The sequence below is a fragment of the Dendrobium catenatum genome, unplaced genomic scaffold (genome assembly GCF_001605985.2).
Source record: "Dendrobium catenatum unplaced genomic scaffold, ASM160598v2 original_scaffold_209636, whole genome shotgun sequence".
Lineage (NCBI taxonomy): Eukaryota > Viridiplantae > Streptophyta > Magnoliopsida > Asparagales > Orchidaceae > Dendrobium > Dendrobium catenatum.
The window spans coordinates 128,673-152,053 of record NW_021528048.1 but is presented as its reverse complement, the minus strand read 5'-3'; the positions used below and the strand labels follow the sequence as shown (position 1 = coordinate 152,053).

Here is a 23,381-nt window from a genome sequence, read left to right as displayed (position 1 = left end):
CCACAAATCTATTCCTTAGGAATGTAGCTTTTTACCAACACCACCAACTTGTTCAGTCACTAACATGAAATGCCAGAATTATTCAACATGTTCTTCGAATTTCAATTATACTCAAAGCTGGTGATCGGATCCGCATGACCCCAATCTTATCTATTATTACCTACCTTATTATGTCAAACACCAAATTTAATAAGGCTGACTTAATTATTGATTATATCTGAAATATGACCTTAGTCCGCCTCACTACCACCCGTAGAAAATAAAACCTAGCTCTTGGCCACCTCATAGGTTACATTCTTCAAAATAAATATCAATTAACTTATCCTGGTGAACCAGACAATCTACCCATTTTCTATATGGATGCCTCATTCTGTATTTTATTTCATCAGGGGTAAGAGTCGGATGATCCAAATTTTGATAAAGAAGAAGAAGAGTCTGCTCCAGCATAAGCTCCAATTCCACTAAAATGACATGCACCACCCCAAAGACCTGCACCGGCTTATCCTCACGAAGACCTAGTCGAATGATTTAACCAACTACAAAGCTTCCTTGACGCTCACATTCAAGAACATTATTAATAACACCAGGAGGACATGCGATGATTTGGGGAAAGATTCTCCTCAACTGATCAGTTATTAGCATCCATCCATCAATACTTTCAGCCACCTCCACCTCTACCTCAACCTGATCAGGATCCTACTTTTTGACTTGTCTCTATTTTGTGTTGTTTTTCTAAGTGTTTTTTGCTACTCCTCTTTTTGGGGATGTTAAAAGTGGGAGAAATTTGTTATTTGCTTTATTTAGTATGTCTTATTTATCATGTTATTTTTAATTCCAATGAAATGATTTTTTTTGTTATCTATTCTTGCTTATATTCATGATGTATTAGTTAATTTAAAAAAAAAATCTTTGCTAATTTGCTTATCAACAATAATATTTGGTATCATAAAAAAGGAGGAGAATGTTGCAGTCCATGACCCATACTCTGAGATTTTGATGATGACAAATAATATCGATTGAATTATTATTTCATTGAATATCTTTGATTTTTGCTATTGTCTATGAGTTAGTACTAACATTTCAGAGAGATCATAAATTACTCATTAAGAGGCTAATATTTTAGGTGACCAAACCATCTAAGATGTCTCTCTCTAATATTATCTGCCATTGGAGGTACTCTAACCTTTTCACGTATATACTCATTTCATATTCGATATATAAGTGTAAAGCCACTCATCCACCCATGCAGCCTCATCTCGCAACACTTAACTTTATTTTATGCTTCTCTTTTAATGACTAATATTTCATGCCATAACGTATTGCATGTCTCACTACCATCTTATAAAATTTTCCCCAAGATTTAAAGGGTACTTTTCTATCACACAATAGGCTTGACATATTCCTTCACTTCAACCATCCAACTTGAATTATACTAATAATATCCGCATCTATTTTACCATTGCTTTGAACAATAGACTTGAGATATCTAAAACATGCACTACTTTTAATGACTTGATCATCCAATGTCACAATTTCACCATTAGATCTATCACAACTAAAATTACATATCAAGTATTCAGTTTTAGATCTACTCAAATAAAACCTTTAGACTCTAAGGTTGACCTCCATAATTCAAGATTTATCAGCTCCCTCACTAGTCTTATCAACAAGAACAATATCATTAAGAAAATGCATACACCAAGTTATGTCCTCTTGCAAATGTCAAGTAAGAACATCTATGACTAAATAAAAAATATAAGGGCTTAAAGCTGACCCATGATGTAATCCAACTGAAACAGAAAAATACTTGGTCAAACTATCTTTTATTTCAACACTAGTAATAGTTCTTATATACATATCCTTAATCACCTGAATATAAGCATTATTAACTATTTTCTTTTCTAGAACTCGCCATAGCACTTCTCTTGAAATTTTATCTTATAATTTATCTAAATCAATACATATCATATGTAGGTCCTCCTTACTATCTCTATACTTCTCCATCAAATCTCTCAGTAAATGTATAGCTTCCATAATAAACCTACCTAACATGAATCCAAACTGATTTGAGAAATATTAGTATCAGCTCGTAATATATTCTCAATTACCCTCTCCCATAATTTTAATGTATGACACATTAACTCAATTCCTCTATGATTTGTATAATCTTGTACATCATCTTTATTTAAAAAAAAAAGAATCAACACTCTCTTTCTTCACTCATCTAGCCTCCTTTTAGTCATCAAAATAATATTAAAGAGTTTACTAAGCCAATAGTGGTTGATCACCAAAGCATTTCCACACATATATTATAATATCATTAGGTGCTACTACTTTTCAACACTTCACTTTTTTTTAAAACCTCTTCAACTTATTGCAATAAAATTAAAAATTTTTATTTTCATTTAGAGTACTAATGTTATTAAAGTTAATCGTATTCTCACAATATTCATTAAAAAGTTTATCAAAATATCTATTCTACCTATGTTGAATATCCTCTTCTGAGAAAATAATTTTTAATCTTCATCTTTTATACACTTCACTTGAACTAAATCCTTACTTCTATAATCTCTTTTTTTGACTAACTTATACATATGTATTTCACCCTCCTTAGTATCTAATAATTATATAAATCACTAAAAACTAATTATTTGCCTCACAAATTGCATTCTTAGTCTCCATATGGGCTTCTCTATATTTATCTTAATTTTTCAAGCTTTGACATCTAAATAAAATTTTATAACTAAATTTTTTATTTTTTATCTTTTCTTTCAAATTTTAATTCCACCACAAACTATTTTTATTATTATGAGCTTTTCTCTTTGATTTTCCAAGTACATATTTTGCAACCTTTTTATTCTCATTAGTTACCTTTTTTTTACATAGCATTAACTTTCTGATGAACAATCCAAATATTAAGTTCTTGTGTCTTACTCTAAAAAAATATTTTTATTACTGTTCGTTAAATACCCCATCTAATTTAAGGTTGATATTTTACTTTAATTTTCATTTTATATCTCTTCAACTTAAAGTAAAAAACTAATAAGCGATGCTAAGTTTTGATTACATAAATTTTAACTTGAAATGACTTTATAATATTTGCAATTTAAATGATTTATTTTTCTCATAAAAAAATAATCAATTCAAATTTTACTATATCTATTCTTATAGGTCACGAGATACTCATCTCTTTTGTTAAATAAAGTATTAAAAATTAAAAAGTTATAAATTAAAGTAAAATTTAATATGATCCTATCATCTTCATTAGTCTCTCCAAATTCATAGGCATCATAGATATTTTAAAATTTTTTTACCACTTTACTAACATGTTCATTTAAATTTTCTTCAATAAAAACTCTTTATTCAAGAATACCATTATTAATAATTATTTTAATTCATTCCAAAATTTTATTTTGAACACATATCAAACCTATTTTGAGGAGCATCAGCATATAATATTAATAATGTTAACATAAAAAATAATCTTTAAAATCATAGCTTATCTCCAATTATATTAATTTTTACAATATTATCCTACAAACTCTATTTAATAATCACATAACATTTATTCTATATAATGCTTTACTTGCAATTAAACATAGATTTAAATCTATAATAATTACATAAATCTTATAATTACATGTAAATGTTGCATTTTATTTTGGATAGGTTAATAATTACAAAAATTTTAAAATAAATATGCTAAAAATAAAATATAATTTTTAAATATTATAAATAAAAAAATCAGCATAATAATTCAGTGTGTATGTAAATTTATATTGCCTTGCTTGATACTGATCGTATTGGAACATTATTACTCCCTCTGATCGATGTAGAGCTACGTTCCGCCGCCAAACATGTCGCAAGTGCTCTATCTTTACCACGCGCTTGACGACTTACCTGGACCGGAACCCGGGAATGCCTATTTCGCGTAATTACGATGTAGTTACTCGCGTATTTTGCTTGGTAATGTAGGTTGCTTGACAATAACGAGAAAACCGTTCTTCGAAACCAAATACCGAGCAATGCTCAGGAGTCATTTACTCAGATTTGCTCAGTATTTGCTCGGAATTGATTATTGCCGAGCAAAATCGATCAATATCTAACAATACCTAGCAAAATTAAAAAATACCGAGTCAACCTGATCCGTTTCAGGTGGGATTATCTACATGCCGTAAATAATAAAAATGCATGGTGCGATGCCGAACGATAGAGCTACCGTCCTGACCGGACCAAATAAAATTTCTATCGTATTGACTTGAAATTGAGCCGGCGGACTCGCCTAAAACCTAGAAGCCTGTCTTCTCTACCCTCATTTTCGGCCCGCCGGCGGCGATGTCTGTACGGGCTTCGCTCTTACGCTTCCCCGTCGACGCTGAGGCACAGGAGTCCTGCGGGATCCCTTGGGGCGTAGCTGTGACGCCTTTCTCATCAGGGGACGAGCACGGCGTAGCGCCGGCATATGGATCTGACGGCCACCTCCTTCCCCGTTGCGAGAACTGCTGGGCATATTTCAACACCTATTGCGAGCTCGAGCAGTGGGCATGGACCTGCGCCCTCTGCGGATCCCTCAACGGCCTCCCCTCCCATGCCATCCAGCGTTATTCCCAGTCGCAGGCCTGCGCAGAGATGAGCTCTTCCTTCATAGATCTCGAGCTCCCAGGTTTATTTTGATCTGATTTATCAAGTTTGTATTTATTTATTTGCTCTAATACGTTTTGGCTGACTGAAGAGGGTAATTTGCCACAGTGGAGGAATCTGCGGAGGCAATGCAAGCGCGGCCGGTCTACGTCGCTGCGGTGGATTTGGCATGTAAGATTAATATGGGAATTTGTTGTTATTTTAATTATATAGCTCTACCACCATCGATTTGCATGTAGAGGATGGTGTCAATAGAAAAAAAATGTTTAAATTGTATGCATTGTTTAACCTACACTCCATTGTTGCGACTTTGTGATCTTCTGCACTCATCTAATGAATAGATCACCCAATTACACACGTGCTACCAAATATTGGTGGCAGTAGATTTTTTGTGTTGCAAATTTACCATTTTTTATCTATTTGAGCTTATTACATGTTTGTAAGTGCATTTAATTGGTACTTTAGTGCTGAAGTTCGAGGCTACCGTGTCCTTAAGAATGCTATGTAAACTCTGTTTTTTTTAACTTTGCTGCAGCTTCTGAAGATTTTTTGGAGCTCATCAAAAGTTCTCTTCTAGCTGCACTTGAAGGTAGATGCTCGGATGAAAGACTTATATAGTTGGACATTCTCAAATCACTGCTTATTGAACTGAGATTAACCAGTTTTAAGTTTTGTGCTCCTTTACATGCTGACTAACTGGTACACCATAAATGCAGCTCTTGGACCAGGGTCATTATTTGGGCTTGTTACTTTCAGCCATAAGATAGGGCTTTATGATGTTCAAGGACCCATACCAGTTGTAAAAAATGTTTTTATACCACCTGAAACAGAGGGTAGATTACCAATCAACCTTGAAGATGTGATGCCATTACTTTCTTTTTTGGCCCCTGTACGTAATTAAATTCGTATATATTGTCACACTCTTTGATTATATTTTAATTTTCCGCAATCCGTGTCGCTCAGCTAAATAGCTTACATATCTCTGCAATCAGACATTTTGTGCATGTGGCGTGGCCTCTTAGTTCAATTGTGGTTTGCAAAGAGCAGTCAGATGAAATCAACTTTAAAAATTTGCATCTAATGCTTTCACAGGTAGAAACCTGCAAGGACCGCATTGCTGCAGCTCTTGAGACACTAAAGCCAACAACTTCATGGGAAAGGACCACAGCTGCAGGACAAGGGCTAGATGGTGTCTTGTTTGGAGGCCGTGGTTTTGGGACAGCAATGGATGCTCTTATAAGCTATCTGAGTTCTGAATATGGAAATACATTTGCATTGGGTATGGTAAAGACTGATTCTCATGTCACATTGGTATGCTTGATTGCATTGTGCATATATTATATTATTATTCCTTGTATGTTTCTATCATTTGATGTTTCTTACTAGAATTGTTTTGCCTTCTAAAAATGAGCAGCTAGAGTATTTGCATTTTTATCTGGTCCTCCTGATTATGGAGCTGGGCAGTTAGATACAAGGCGATATGGAGAACAATATGCTAGTAGAAAGGAAGATGCTGACATGGCTTTGCTTCCTGAGCAGACACCATTCTATAAAGATTTGGTAATGTTGAATTAACATGATAATATAAGTATACTTGCATGTTTGAAACATATTTTGCTGACTATGTTGCGCAGGCTTCTATTGCTGTTCAAGCAGGTGTCTGTGTGGATTTATTTGCCATAACAAATGAATACACAGACTTGGCTTCTCTCAAATTTCTTAGTATAGAGAGTGGTGGTTCCCTGTTTCTATACTCAAATACGGATGATTCAACTCTTCCACAGGACATGTAAGTCTATATTTTTAGTCATGTTACCGATGGTTAGGTTACTCAGCTCGCCACATAAAATATCTTATTATTAGGTTTGAGATATGTAGTTTTACAATTCTACTATCCGGTTATTGCAATTGTTTTGATTGCCCTGGACTTGTAAGCATTGACTATTAGCAACTTGTAGGTACCGGATGTTGAGCCGCCCATATGCCTTTGGCTGTGTGCTACGACTGAGAACATCTTCTGAATTCAAGCTTGGACGTTCTGTATGCTACCAGTATCATTTTTTTTCACCTTGAATATGTGATTCTAGTTCTGATTTTTCTGCTCTTATTAAAGTTCAGTGGTCATTATTTGCAGTATGGCCATTTCTTCCCAGATCCGCAATATGAAAATGTCCAGCATATCATCTGTTGTGATTCTTTTGCCACATATGCTTATGACTTTGAGTTTGCTAATACTTCTGGTTTCTCCAGGTAATGCTTACCCCAGCCATCCCCTCCTTTCTTTTCCAGTATTTTTTTACCAATTTAAAGTTACATACATGCACATAGAATCATGTAGATGTGCATTCGTATGTTCATGCATCAGAGCACTTGCATGGATTGCTACGCCATTCAATTTTATATGTGTGACTGAGAGATGTGACTGATGAATGCTTCAGAGATATGGTAGCCATGAATGAAGATGTCATGCACTGAGTAGCATCATGAAAGTTGGCAGGCCGTCAGAGAATTTAAACAAATGAAATCTTAGAGCATGTTTGATATGTCAAGTAAAGCGTGAATCCATACCTGTGTTTTCATTTATAAAGAAGATAATTTACTTATATGCATGTGGGCAATTATACATCTATGTGGGCACAAGTAAATTTTATCTATATACCTGCTTCTATGTGCTTTTGCACACATGAAGCTTATGTTAAGGAGAATATGTGCTTGAATTTAGTTATAGAAATTTTGAATCAGAGAACAATTAGCTCATCGAATTTACATGATGGAAACTTCCTAGTAAAAGAATAGAAAAATGTCAGTTGAATTTTCCAATGAATTTCTTCCCTTGCTAGAAATTGTGGCAGGCATGTCTCGTTTTCAGTAGTGTAGGACTGTTTGGTTACTCATGAATGAAAACTCAGAATTGGATCTTTTGGAAGCAGGGATAAGTCTTTTCTACTTCTAGGCTTGGAAAGTGAGTAGGCAGATTGGCTGGCTAGATTTGTGCTGTTTTTTTGGCTCTCTAATCTGGTTCCATTAGTTATGAAATATCATAGCTGCTGAGCAAAGCGACTCACAATGATGGATAGATAACAACCTCCTTGGAAATAAATTGATTTTTTTCCAAATTCCTACAAGCAAGTGGCTATACGTAACTAAACAGTCTAAGTTAGTATTATTTACTATCATGAACTTGAGTAATAGTTCGTCATCATCATTGATGTTAGTTTATATTTTGATCTAGCTTTGTGAATCATCCCTTTTTTTATTGGTACAAGTGAGGCAGCTTTGTGAATCTTTCAATATTTTAAGCATTGCATTTGACTTCCAATCTGGTGAAGCTCTATTTTCCCTTCATCATATCTAGCTTAGTTCTACGCTCCTTACATCACAATTATTGCATATTTATCCGGTCCAGTACTTCTCACTTTTCATATGCATATACCCATAACCAAGTTTCCCCAATTTTTTTTTTTTTTTTGGATAGACCTAATCTGAGAACTACAAGTATTCTTATTACCATTTTAGCCTTGATTCGCAATATCATTCATTTTGCATTCACTTTGTTTATTCTTTCTTATTTTGCCCATCATTTTGTATTTGTTTTTTTACCAGAGCAACATTACATTTCTACAGTTCTAAACGCCAGCTTTTCTACCAGCATCATCTATTTTGGTCCATTTGCTATCTGTTTATTGTTCATTAGGTTATAACGCATTAACAAAAATAATTTTTGCTAGGTCTATCAATTTCGGTTGCCATTTTTTGACTCTGACCATCCATTTTACATTGCACTTGTAGGAAGATATGATCATCGTTAAGTAGTTCTATAATTATTACATACTTAGACACAGATTTAGTTTTGATTATTAATTTGCCTGGCATTGTCCTTTCTTTATAAGTTGGGCGAAGGGGTATGTCCTGAAGGATGTTTTATCATAGCTGTTTTGCTCTTAATACCTAAGGGCATGCTGTTGTTTTCCTTTGATAGCTTAATTCATTGAAAATCAATCTCGAGGTATTTTTTAGTCACTTGCATGTCATCATCACCATCAACCTTATGCTAGCCACAAATTTTATCCATGCTATTTTAGATTTATCATTTCTACTTTCTAAGCCTCTTAACATTAATTAACTTTTTTTTTTTTGAAAATTCTAACATTAGTTATTCTATCCACTCATTTGATTGATCTGTGAATTGATATGCATAAGGCTTGTGGAACTGGTAAAAATTTATGAAGTCAAGGGAATTTAACTATCCCACTAATTTTAGCTATTTAAACCTCTAACATTTTAAGCCAAGACTTCATGTTCTCAAAACATCTAGAACTGACTAAGACTATGTTCTAACCCATGCAAGTTATGCCCTTAATCCATATTGCTAAGATCCTAGTGTTGATAGTTATCTTGAAGTTAAAGACTCCAACTTGCCTGAACCCTTGGGCTGACCAAGTCTTGTTCAACTAAAATCAATCACTTTAGCCTTCAATCTTTGGGAAGCTGATATGCCAGGGGAGCCCACCTTGTGGGGCCTTGGAGACTTAATATTTACTATATAAGGTGGAGAAATCAGGGGAGAAATAATTATGAACGTTTATTTAGGGAAAGATGACATATGTTTGGATTTTGATTTAGGAAGGAAATATGTTGGTTTATTTAAGGGTAATTTGGTTGCTTTATTTTCATCATGTTATTGTGTTTGCGGTAGTTTTTCCTAGGAGTTGTTCCTAGCGGTATATAGGGTTTGTGGAAGAGCTTATCTATCTCTCGAATAGTAGATCACTTGTATCTTTATTTATTGTTGAAGAGATAATCCAAAAATCAGTCCCAATATTTGTATTCCAGCATTTTCTTCTTTAGTTTGCTGTTTTTACTTCCAAGATGCATCAAATTAGTATTAGAGCAAGGTTTTGGAGAGATGGAAGCAAAGAAGATGGATGCATTGGAAGGCCATCAAAGGTTTTCAACCATGGAAGGAAGGTTTACAACCATGGAGAGCCGATTGGTAGAGATGGAGGAAAAGATGAGGAAGCTCATTGAGATGCAATAAAAAACTCCACTGGTGGTTTTGATTGCTAACCCTAACCAAGATTTGACTAGGATACCTTGGCCAAATCTAAGGGAAAGGAGATCAAAATAGAAAAGTTTGATGATGAGAGTTTATTTCATCAAGAGCCACCTCTTAGGGCTTTGATAAGGTGCGAATCAGGGTTTCGATATGGTGGGATAACAAGGAGGGAATTTTGTGGTGGAGGTGGTAGGGTGACCAACCACTATTGGAGGCATTTTGGGCAAGGGGAGTGGGTGACTGGAGATGGAGGCGGTTGAGCCGAGGGTTCGAGTCATGCAAGAAGGATGAAAGAGAGTTGGGATTCCCACCCTTGATATATGGGGGAAACATGGAGGGATCATGACAACCGCTACACTTGAGGAGGAAGAAACTATTGGGGTGGTGGCGATTTTAGGGTAAGAAAATTGAAGATGCAAATGACTGAGGAGAAGAAGAGTAAGAGTTCAATAAATGATACACAAGCTCATTCCGAGGATAAACTGATCAACAAGGAGAAAGATGTGAATGAAGAGGGCAAAGTTGACTTCAAATTGATTAAACTGAAAGATTCTAAGGATGAAATTTATATACGGAAGGCAAGGGAATGTCTTTGTCTCTCTCCAAATAGCAAAGTTGTTCAGTTGGAGGTTATTGAAGCACTTACTACTCTTGGTGTGATTCTTCTACCGGTGCAGTTTAGGCAAATAAGTAATCCAATTGAGTTTATCAGCATGGAAATTTCAAGTCAAACTGTAGCTTATCTTAATGTTGAGGAACTCATTGCAGTTGCAAAATTTCTTGGACTTGGATCTCCAAATGACATTGCCGCAGTTGAAGAGGCAATATCCCGAGAAATTGCAGTAGCTGGTGATTTGCAGCTGGCTTCTGTTCTCTTCTTTGTGACAGCAAATAAGGGCCATGGTCCTATCCGGGATTTATGCGCTACAATTGCAAGGAGTCCCCATATGGACACTTGGGATACCAGTTTCCAGAAACAGCTACTAGGCTTTGCATTGAGCCACTGTGATGAGGAATCCATTGGGGAATTATTGCATATTTGGGGAGATGTTGACATGCACATGGACTATGAACACCTAATGATTTCGACTGAAACTTTTCCTCCAAATTTTTCGTTTCAGGGTTCAACAGTAGTACCACTTCCTGTAAATAGTGTTCAGGATATATTGAACCTAAGAGATGAGTCTGAAATTATAAATGATGCTCCTAAGGAAGATGAAGATAACAATTAGTTTTTTTTTTTAAATGCCTCAAAAGCATCCTTTCTGGACTTGCTGAGTGTTCAACTGAAGGTGGCCTTATCTGGGATTCTCTGCTAAAGGAAAATAGGAAAGTATTATCATTTTCTGGTTTAGAACTCCCATGGCTTCTTGAATTGAGCCGGAAGGGAGAGTATGGCAGAAAAGTAACTCCTGGTACAAAAACTCTTCCTGGTAAACACTCCATTTCTATTAGATTTCAAGCTTTGATCGATATCCTCCATTGGTTAGCTGGAAACGATATTGCTCCTAGGGATAATCTACTAATCTCATTTGCTGAGTCCATTATGTTTTCCCCTGTGACCTAGATGATGATGTTCTGGGCTGTTCGTATCTATAAAATCTATTTGATGCTTTTCATGGAGTTGAAGTAATAGAGGAGAAACTAAAGCGAATAGAAGGATATCAGGAAATACACGACATCATGAATATTGGAATGTCATACAGCTCAACACAAAACTTGTATAAAGAAGCCTCTAGTCCTGTTCAGAGAAGGATGCTGTTGCTTCAGAAATTTTGGGAGAAATATACATCATTTGGTTCAGATGAAGTGTAACGATTTGAAAAACTGCATTCTACATTTTGGAGAGAGTGGAGAATGAAATTAGAAGATCAGAAACGTCTAGCCTACCAAACAAGGGCGCTGGAGGAAATAGTTCCTAGTGTATATATGAATCACTTCTTGTCATGAGACATTGAATACATCAGAGGTTATTATCCAAATTACTTGGATATGATCTCACAGGACTATATAGTTTTCACCCTTCCATCTTGAGGATAAGGTGCATTTTTGGGGGAACTATTGTTATGCTAGGGGGTGCCCATTTTGTGGGGTCCAGGGGAGTTAATATTCACTATGTAAGGAGTAGAAATCAGGGGAGAAATATGTTAGACAGGTCCACTGGACCGGACCAGCCGGTCCAGGCGGGATCGGCTTAAGGGCGAAACAGCGGAATTTTTCCGCCTGGGCGGAGGCCGCGCGAGCCGCTAGCCTTGCGGGAGCGTTTTAGGAAGGAATTTTGAGGAAGATTAGGAGGGAAATTGAATGTAGGGACTGTTTAGGGAATTCCTTTTGATTTGTATGCATTAAATACTTTGTTTTCCTAGGGTTAGGGTATCTTGAATTTGGCTGAAGTTTGAGATCTCTTAGATTTAGGTTTTCTTTGGGCTCTAGCGGCGTCTAGACATTTGGGAGAGATCAATCCTCCTCTCGAATTGAGGATCAAGTGTATCTTGCTATTTTCCGTGTTCCTTTCATAAAAAAATACAAATTATCTACTGTTTTTGTGGTTTTGAGTGGATTTTGTTAAGGATTCTCGCTGTTTTTCGAAGATTGATAGGAAATACTTGAGATCTACAAGTGTTTCCAAAATAATTAAGAAAGTTTAATTTATGAAAGATGTCTGATTTGAATTTAGATTTGGGAGAAAATTATGAAATCTTATTTGAATTCAGATTTTGGAGGGAACTAGGAAAGTTTTATTGAGGAAAAGAGGGCTGATTTGAATTCCGATTTGTTAGGGAATTAGGAAGGTTTTATTAAGGGAAAGATGGCTGATTTAAATTCAGATAGGGAGGGAAATATGTGGTTTATTTAAGGGTAATTTTGTTGTTTTATTTTCATTATGTGATTGTGTTTGTTGTAGTTTTTCTTAGGAGTTAGTCTTAGCTGCATCTAGAGTTTGTGGGAGAGCTAATAACGATATACCTCTCAAATAGTAGATCACTTGTATCTTTATTTGCTGTTAAAGAGATAATCCAGAAATCAATCCCAATACTTGTATTCCCGCATTTTCTTCTTCTCTAGTTTGCTGTTTTTATTTCCAAGACGCATCATAAGCTCTTTGTTAGCAAGGATGACCTCATGACACAGCTAAGGCTCTTTCACTCAAAATCTAAAAGTTATAATTAGCTCACTAAATTAGTGTTGATAATTACATCAAGCTCACTCTTCTAATCCTCATTTTTTAAACTCCCACCGTATTTGCAACATAATTAATAAAAGTTTGCACACATTTGTCTGATAAAATCATGTCATGAAAGCTGTTAGCCACCATTAGTTTCATAAGTAATAATAATAAAATAATAATTAATAAAAAATTAAAAATTAATATAAAAGGTTTAACCAATGATTGTCTGACAAATTAATAATTGAAATGTCATTGCACACTCAAATCAGGTGAACCCGAGGAGGCCACGTGAACTTGACATCGTTATAATATGTCAAGCCACAACACAACTATTCTGATTGAGATTGACTGATGTGGCGTACTTATGGGTCAATAAGATATTGGCATGTGTTAGCACTTGAATTGGTTTGAAACTAAGCTCATCAAAACATGTGAGACATCATTTGAAGCTTCAATGTTGCCCTGAATCCTCGGCTGTGTTAGTTTGCCTTATCACCCAAATTTTATTCGAGGCGTCCTAAATAATACATGCGGCATCGACATGGATGAGTAGATGAATGACATTTGTTAGCCTTAGATCATGTTAAACTTAAGGTTATATGCCACGTGTTATGATTTCATGTCATCATGTGGCACAATCCTGTGCCATTATATTAGCTGGATTGACCATGAAGTAATTCATGCATCACGTTTCTTCTAGTTGGATCAATGATAGGTTGACACATGATAATGTGACCCATCTGAATCAACTGCCACTTGTGAATCCCTTAAGAAGCGAAGTCAAGTGATGTTAAAATAAATAAAATTTTGCAAAATTGGCTCTGAATAAAATAAAGTATTAATTTGGGCTGTTGCATTTACCTTATTACAAATAGTTTCTTACCTACTTTATGAATTTTGAAATTGTTAGAAAATAGAAAATCCATTAAAACATAAAATTAAAACTATAATTTCTTTTTTTAAAGTACAAGTTTTTCCATCTGGATGATAAGATTATAAAACTTTATTTTCACTTATATTTTGAGATTTTGTAAATATATAAATTATTTCCATGAGTGAAACATTCATCTAATGAAAAATTCCAATAAAATATAAAAAAAAGTTGAAAAATACTTTTGAAATATTGGTGCGGTATTTGACCCTTGGGCAATTCTGAATTGACTAGATGTGTTGCATTGTAAAGTATGGCAACACATTTAGTATTTAAGTTTGCTCTGAAAATAATGCTCAGGCATCGAATCATCCCAATAGATATTTTAACAAATAACTTGTAATTTTTATTGTGAATCTTTACAAAATACTATAATTTATAACTTTCGCCAATATTGTTTTATTTTTCATCTTTACATTTAGTTTCTTGTAAACAAGTAATATTTATTCTTCTTCTAGTCAATGTCTCCACCCATTCCTTTGTCTCTATTTATGGTCCCAAAATTCCATGTAACAAACTTGATCTTTGATAGATATGGCACATCATCCGGGGGGGGGGGTTGAATATAAGAAAATCTATCATTTAACATAAATTGTAAATATATGTACAAGAAGAAAAAAAGTAAGGTGTGCATGGAAATTCTTTACGTAGTTTGCATCTAACCATCTATGATCACACTTAATTATCCTTGTTTATGATTCCACTAAAATCTATCATTTGCTTTTCAATCGATGGAGACGCCGTCACACACTCCCTCCTTGGGTGATGAGCCCTTACAACAAGTCACTTTTTCTTTAAGGGAAGGTATTTCTTCAAGTGCTCGAAACAAGGAGTGACAAACTACAACAACACAATTAAATTAACTAAAATTATAGCAAAATGAAAGGCTTCTTACAGGTAGCAGATGTTGGATGCAGAGCTCTTGGGGTTGCCAGTAAAGAGTGTATCACTTTGAGCTCAAGAACTTCATTGAGAACACTTGAAAGATTTATGATGGATTTTTAACTTTTAACACTTTTCAATAGTTAAATGAAGTAGTTTATATGAGGCCAAATTCAATATTGGTAACAATGATCTAACCTAATCCATTAATTCAACTAAATGTTAAATTATTTGATAAATGTTTAGAGTTGTTTTTGTTTTTTTTGTGTATCCAGTCAGGCTATTGTGATGGTGGTGCTGGGATTGGACAGTAAAGAGAATGCAACCAATTTTGCTAGTTTACTTGGTATAGCTTTTTTAAAGGTCCCAAGTATATCATATTATAAATATATAATATGTTCAAGCATAAAAAATGTTTTTAAAATAAATTTCAAATAAAGTCCTAATCTAATTCTTCAAGACTAATTGTGTTGTGCTCCATATTTTAATTTTGCTGAAGTTGAATTAAATTTTTGCAAATATTGATTTTGTTTTAATACACTGTCGTTGTCAGGTCCTAAGTCCTGAATGAGAATAGTGGAGAGTTGCGTTAGGTAGTCGATAACCAGCGTAAAACTTATCGAATAATCATGATATGAATAATTTAATACATTATGTTAATGCTAGGGCGTTCCCTAGAAGCGACACGTTGTATGACTTGAATACTATGTTGCACCGATACATCTATTTATGAAGGTGTGATGTATCTGATACACTGATACATGGATACGCCTCTGATACAGCACCAATACGTGTCGGATACGGCTTTGTCGTTTCCAATTGAAAGACTATTTAATTTCAAAAGGACACGTGTATCTGATACGCGTGTCCGTTGAAAACAAAACGAAATTCGAAAAAAGACCCGTCGTATTTACTTCCGCGGCTGCAACCAAGGTTCTCTCATTTCTGAGATAAATTTGAGTGTCTTGAAGATATGGGAATATTAGAAGTTGCTAATCTTTCACTTTATGAGTCTGAATTAGAAGCTATGATATTTATTAAAGATTATATAGAAGTTCATAGATAAACCACTGAAGAAACTAATCATATCATTCCTTCTATTGAATAGTTGAAACTTGATGTGCTAGACAATTTATGTTTATGCTTTTGTTGTTGTCCTAAACATTAATGCTTACTTTTATTTTGATATTATAAGCAACAAGGCTACAAATGATATTACTTTCATTTTTTTTGTAATTTCAAATATTATGTTTTGATTGCTTTCTTAATTTTTATGTATGATTTATAAATTATAATGTCGTGTCCGCGCCGTATCCTATTCCTATATTTTTAAGAATTGATGTGTCCTGTATCCGTGTTGCGTATCCGTTTCGGTGCAACATAGCTTGAATACAACAACAAGTGTGCAAGGGCCGCTACACCGGTGCCCGAGTGCAATGTTAAATAAACAAGGGTTCCCACATCATGGACGGATGTGGGCAAAGATGATAGTCAATGAATCTAAAATTAGGATAGGAACTTGGAATATAGGTTACCTTACAGATAAATTAATGAAATTAATAGATATTATGATTTATAAGAAGATAAATATTCTATGCATTTAGGAAACTAAATGGGTTGGAGAGAAAGCTAAAGAAATTGATAGTTTAAGATTTAAATTGTGGTATTTTGGTAGGAGTTGTATTAAAAATGCTATAGGTGTGATTATAGATAAGAGTTTGAAGGATAATGTTATAAAAATTAATAGAATTGTAAATAAATTTATAGCTTTAAAAATTATTGCTGATGTTAAAATTATTAATATTATAAGTGCTTATGCTCCTTAAGTAGGTTTGTATGTGTTCAAAATTAAAATTTTAGAATAACTTAGAAAAATTAATAAAAAAGATACCTCTTGGGAAAAGAGTTTTTATTGAAGGAGATTTAAATGGACATGTTGGTAGAGAGGTATATGATTTTAAAAGCATTCATGGTGGCTATAACTTTGGAGCGATTAATGAAGGTGGCAAGATTATATTAGATTTTTCTTTAGAGTATAATTTTATAATTGCTAATACCTTATTTAAAAAAAGATATGTGCATCTCATTACTTATAAGAATGAATATAGGAAAACTCAGACTGATTATTTTCTCATAAGAAAATTAGATCTTTTAGATTGCAAAAATTGTAAAGTTATTATGAGAAAAATATTAATTAGTTTTGGACTTTAAGATGAAGGGACAAAAAATAAAAAAAAGTAAATTATTATTCTAAGATTAGATGGGGGTATTTAAAAAATATTAATATTTTTTTTTAGAGTAAGATTTTAGATCTTAAGATTTTGTTTGTGCATGAGGAATCTAATGTTATGGGAAAAGATAGCTAGTGATATTACAATAGAAGTGTGGAAATGCTGTTGGACTTGATGATATTACAATAGAAGTGTTTTTGTGTATTAGTAAAATCGAAGTTAAAGATGTTTTAAAGAAAATAAAGTGTGGAAAAGCTGTTGGACTTGATGATATTACAATAGAAGTGTGGAAATGCTCAGGAGATGAAGAAATTTCTTGACTCACTAAATTTTTTAATTAATATTATTTTGAAGACTAAAAAGATGCCATATTAGTGAAGAATGAGTGTGTTAATTCCAATTTAAAAGAATAAAAGTGATGCACAAGATTGTGCGAATTATAGATGAATCAAGTTAATGTGTCATGCTTTAAAACTATGAGAGAGAGTTATGGAGTATAGGTTGCAGCGTGACACTAATGTTTCTCAAAATCAATTTGGATTCATGCTAGGTAAGTCTACTATGGAAGCTATACATTTATTGATAGGTTTGATGGAGAAGTATAGAGAGAATAAGGAGGATCTAGATATGATTTTTATTAATTTAGAGAAAGCATATGATAAAGTTAAAAGAGAAATGCCATGGAGAGTTCCACATAAGAAAGATGTTAATAATACTTATATTCAAGTCATTAAGGATATGTATGCAGGAGCATTACTTATGTTCAAACACAAGATTTTTTGACCAGCTATTTTTTTATTTCAATTGGATTACATCAAGGATCAGCCTTAAGCCCATTTCTTTTTGCTTTAGTCATGGATGTTCTCACTAGACATTTGTAAGAGGTTGTACCTAATGTCTGATGTATGCTTTTGTTGATGATATTCTTCTTGTTGATAAGACTAGAGAGGGAGTTGAAGGTAAATTTGAGCTATGGAGGTCAACCTTAGAGACTAAAGGCTTTCGTTTGCGTAGATCTAAAATTGAATATTTGGAGTGTAATTTTAGTAATAATAGATCTAGTGGGGGGATTGTGATATTGGGCGACCACGTCATCAATAAGAGTACACATTTTAGACTCTTAACATGACACAATGGAGAAAAAAGATTTATGTAGCCGACCCCACATAGTGAGATAAAGGCTTGTTGTTGTATTGAATTTGTTTTATGGTCTTTCTTTAGTTGACTTTATCAAACTTAGCAAACCATAATAATAAGCACAAATATGAGTTTGTTAATACTGAAGATCTCATTCAACTATAATATTGGATGGTGATTTTATTGATGATTGTATTGGCTACACACACAACCTCCAACTACTATCTTTCTTTGGTGTAAATGAAGCAGGCATAACACAAGGACTTATGCTTTCCTTAATAAATCATTTCTTAAGTAATTCACTAATTTGTCTCATTATTTTATCACATTTTGTGAGATTCATCCTATAATAAGTTAAATTAGGCAATGATGATCCATGAACTAAATCAATTGCATATTTATGCCCCAAAATGGTGTTAAGTCATTAAGAAGCTCATAAGGACAAATATCTTTTAAATCTCCAACACTTGGTTAACATCATTGAACTCATAATTTTAGGTACTACATTATTCAATTCCATAGCACTAAGGATGAATTGGATTGTATGAAAATTAATTTGATTTTAAAAAACAACCCACTCAAAATGTGAATAGCATGTGACCACAATAATCAACATGTGAATATGTAAATGAATGTTGAAGAAAAAATAAATACAAGCAAAGAGAAAATGAAGGATTTTATCTTGTTTGACATCAACCTTCCTTTGTCCATGCCCAATTATCCTTGCTTAAGATTCCGCCACAATTCTTTCTTTGTTTTAAAGTGGACATTTAAACCATTACAAACTCCCTCATCTTCTTCTAAAAGGCAGGGAGAACCCTTACAACATGATTTTTTTGCTTATAAGGCACCTCTCCATGTCGTCTAACTAAAACTAGTCTAACTGCAACAATACGAAGAGAATGAGCTAAAATTACATCAAATGAAATGCTTCTTACAGTTAGTGAATGTTGCAAGTAAAGCTCTAGGAATGGCCTTGATGAAGTGTAGTTCATTGGGAGGGAAATATGTGGTTTATTTAAGGGTAATTCTCTAGAAAGCTATAGAATGGATTTGTTTAACATTTTTCAATAGCTTGAAATGTTCTGAAATGAGTGGGCTTAATATACAGACCAAATACCCAAAGAATATTGGACAAAATGATCTTACTTGGTTCCACAAATTTTCCGTAATGTCAAACTATACATTAAAATTTGTAGCTGTTAATATTCTGTATCCAATCTGATTGTTGGGGCAGTCATGCAACATTGTTGTAATGGATGGTTGTGGTGGTGGGATCAGATAATAATGGGAATGGTGCTAAGTTTGCTAATGTACTTAATGTAGAATTTCTCTAAGAACTAAATATATTGTATAATGCATTATAGGATGCGCATACATAAAATGAATTTTAAAATAAGTTTTATTTTGTTGTTGCTTGTCTTGAGTCAAGTGAGCTATAAATTCCCTAAATTCATCTATAAATTCATGTAATAATACAAGGAAAATTCCTAATCTAATTCTCCATACCTGATTGTGTTGTGCTCCACATTTCAATTGGCTGGCGGAGTTTAATTGAGATTCTGCAAGTCTCGAATTTATCTTATAGTCCTTGAATTGAGCATGTCATAACCATAAACATTGATATTGGTTTGTTATCTGCAAAATTATTTGTCCTAAATATGCTTATGGTGTCAAAAATTTTAATTTTAAATGAAGTCAACCTTTGATATATTTTCATCATAACATGCGACATAGGTAACCAGCATGAAAGCAGCTTGGAGATTCGGGTTAGTTGTGCCACATCACTTTTGGCCACTTTCCTAGGCCTTGCTCTTATTTCACAACAATTAGGTTAAGTTTTGGTATGTCACATAGCCGTGACTCTTTATTAAAATCAATTTAGATTGTGTTGCATCTTTTTTTAAGGAAAACCTAAAACTAGCAAAAATAAAATTCCTTAGTCATTTCATTAATTTTGAGATAATTTTTATATTGGTTGCTGACCTCATATTAACGCTCGACATTTCTCATATGAATGGGGGAATGCTGTAGCATGTACTGTTAAATATTTTCCTTGAGATTTCTATTCTGTGCCTATGATGATGTTGTTCGTTCATAATATATTTCACATGATCTCTTGCAGGCATAGTGAACCTCCTGTGCTACAGATTGCATTTCAATATAGCATTGTTGTTCCTACGCAGGAGACATTAGATCCAGCATCAAAATCTGGTTCAAGGTACATCTGTTTATATTCATAATGGATTAAGTTCATGTTCACCTCTTTTAGAACCACACCTATTTCATTAGTGAAGATGGGTTTGGAACATGATTACTTTCTCTATTGTGAATTGGACGTCAAGGTTTTGAAATATGTAAATATGCTCTCTACAATGCAGGGGTAAGGCCCCTCATTGACAAGAACAGCATAGATTGGTTAAGTCCTTCTAGTTAGTAGTTCATGGTCTGTTATCAGTGGTTGTGTGTAAATTTATCCTTTTGTTGTTATAAAATTTCTTTTTATTAAATTTGATGTTTGATGCATCTATTCAGGCCAAAGTTTTCCTTACAAAGAAGGCTAAGAATTCGCACAATCCAGTATACAACAGCTGGTGGTATCAATGATCTGTATGACAACGTTGATCCAGAAACGGTTTTATCTATCCTTGTTCACAAGGTGCTCTTTTGCTTTATGAATTTTCTATTAAATTTTCTTAATTTGATTTGAATAAGAAAATGATAATCCTTGGACACTGCACTGTGATTTCCACGGTTCACTTTTCATTTAGCCTTATTTAAATTTTTTCATGCTATAAGAATGTGTGGTATCTGTTTCTTACCGTGCTAGTAAAAATTCAGCTGCCATCCTCTTATGTGCAGCATAATTGTATTTTGTTGGCGGGTAATTTCTGAAATTTGGTTTGACTTTGTAAGTTTATTCTTTTGTTTCCCTTTTATTATTACTTAATTCTTTGCAATATGATTGCTTTTGTTTTTGTTTACTGAATAAAAGTTTCTTTGCTTTCATTTGTTTTATTTATTTATTTATTTTGTATATGTAAACAAGGGTATGACTCTCAGAACGTTTGTCCATTAGTTGAAGTGTGTTCTTACATGAGTGAATGATGCATATGGTTTTTCAATCCTTTTCTTGTAACTCTAGATCAGTTAATTGAGTTCCTGCAGTTCATTTGTTTTTAGTTGGCTTAGGTGCAGGATTACTTGAACTGAATTCCTGCTTAAAGTTATTGAAAAAAAAAATCAAAATGAATTCCATCCTGACGTACAATTACTTATTGAATTGCACATATAATAGTAAATTCCATGATCCTTGAAGCGAACTGATAGGAAACACTTGAAGATTTCAAGTAAATCCTATCAAGAGAGCAAAAACAGTGAGAAATCTCCATGATTCCAATAGAAAACCAGTGAAAAATAGTAATTTTATTGCAAGAAAACAAACTACGGAAGAAAATAATAATATACAATTGATCCTCTATTCGAGAGGAGGATAGATCTCTCCCAAATCTCTAGACGCCGCTAGAGCCCAAAGAAAACCTATGAGATCTCAAATTTCAGCGAAATTGAAGATGCCCTAACCCTAGGAAAATAAACATTTAATGCATGCAAATCAGAAGGAAATACCTAAACAGTCCCTACATTCAAATTTCCCTCCTAAATCTCTAAAAAATCCTTCTTAAACAGCTCACGCAGGCCCGGGCGTGCGTTCGGTGCGTACAGGAGGCGGAAGTGTCTGCCTCTGTTCGCGTAAGTTTGTCCCGTCCGACCGGCGGGACCGGTCTAACACAAACATATAGCATTTTTTAAGTATTGTGAAAATAATGCATACCATTTTTTTCCAGGCTAGACTAGTCATACATCTCCTGCATTGAAACATATGTAAATTCATCCTCCATAATAAATCTTTCCCGGCCCTGTTAAGTTGTCAAGTAAAGCAGGGAACCTAGTAAAGTAGCAACCATTAATTTGACATCAACATTTACTTTTATTTGTTTTATCTTGATTGCCTTATTTTTACTTCTCACACTGTTTTTCAGGTTATTCTAGCTTCCCTAGAGCAAGGAGTCAGGGAAGGCAGATTGCTGCTGCATGATTGGCTTGTAATTCTTACTGCACAGTACAATGATGTATTTAAGCTTGCTCATTATGATAGCGGAAGTCCAGTTTCGCGGGTTGATGTTGGCTTCTCACAGTGCCCTCAACTGCAGCCCATTCCTCGACTTGTATTTGCTTTTCTAAGGAATCCTCTTCTCCGCTTCCATGAAGAAGGAGTACACCCTGATTATCGCATTTATTTACAATGCCTTTTCAGGTATTTTTGACTTACTCATATTCACATCTCATAAAAAATTTCTGCAGGAGCTTGATGGTTTCTTTTAAGTTCGAATCAAACTGCTTTCGTCTTTAGAGTTCACATCAATTTACAGCTAGAAACAACTATATTCTTTTAGTGGTGTGAATTCTAATTTTGGTCTTAATAATCAACGTTGTCTCTTCAAAACATTATCTATGAGGCTCTTCTAATGAAGTTTTTGATGAACATTTAAACGCAATTCACATTTCAGTTTGATAAGGAGAATTAAATGCTTGACAATTTGTTGCTTTCAAATCCAGCCTGAGCCATTTAAGCTGTGACAGTTGAGTTGGGAGGGTTGGGTTTGAGAAATATATATATTTTTTAAATTAAGAACTAAAGCTCTTATTTTTTTTGGTAAACTATCAAGTTTTTTCATATTCTAACTGTTAGAAAGCTTGAATTGCCATTCCTTTATTGATTTGAATTATGCATTTTACGCCATTGTCCATATATATCAACAACAGAATAGAGTAATAAAAATATATTAAATTGAAATATCTTTAATTATAAGGACATATTATAATAATGATAATGTCTATATAATCCTATTATAAATATTAGATATATTGATGTGATACGTTCAAGAATTGCACATGAAATTCATTAAGAATCACAAAGTTTACCAATGTAAGATTAAACTTTCATAGGTTAAGATTCAAGAAATTTCCGTTAATGAAATGTATGATAAGCGGTTACAAACTAGTGTTTAGACACAATTAATGAAGGGTCTCAAAAGTTACACAATAAAGCAAATGCGGAAAATAATAGAATCCCACGGCTAATGTCTAGAAAGTTCACAACGAGTACCTTGCTCACTCACACTAAAGTCGGGCTTAGCAGGAGAAGGCCTTTAGCAAACTTAACAATGCCACGAAGACGGTGGCCACACCAATGGCCTTTAGCCACAGAGAGGTTGATGGTGACGAGGATGGCGTGAATGCTTGACTGTCGATACTCCAATCGTAGCTTGAAAA

At 34.0% G+C, this 23,381-nt stretch overlaps 1 protein-coding gene across 1 annotated transcript in view; it reads left to right on the top strand.

Annotated features, from left to right (window-relative positions):
• Nucleotides 1–4,209: 4,209 nt before the first annotated feature.
• The window catches only part of LOC110094402 (protein transport protein SEC23), a 28,755-nt gene continuing 9,583 nt past the window's right edge, over nt 4,210–23,381 (top strand). Inside the window, exons 1-12 of the mRNA XM_020819629.2 lie at nt 4,210–4,663; nt 4,750–4,812; nt 5,177–5,230; nt 5,358–5,530; nt 5,734–5,920; nt 6,056–6,201; nt 6,276–6,430; nt 6,600–6,681; nt 6,776–6,891; nt 20,173–20,268; nt 20,583–20,706; nt 22,088–22,362. Coding sequence (XP_020675288.1) covers nt 4,336–4,663; nt 4,750–4,812; nt 5,177–5,230; nt 5,358–5,530; nt 5,734–5,920; nt 6,056–6,201; nt 6,276–6,430; nt 6,600–6,681; nt 6,776–6,891; nt 20,173–20,268; nt 20,583–20,706; nt 22,088–22,362 — 1,799 coding nt within the window. The 5' untranslated portion in view covers nt 4,210–4,335. The remainder of the gene's footprint in view (nt 4,664–4,749; nt 4,813–5,176; nt 5,231–5,357; nt 5,531–5,733; nt 5,921–6,055; nt 6,202–6,275; nt 6,431–6,599; nt 6,682–6,775; nt 6,892–20,172; nt 20,269–20,582; nt 20,707–22,087; nt 22,363–23,381) is intronic.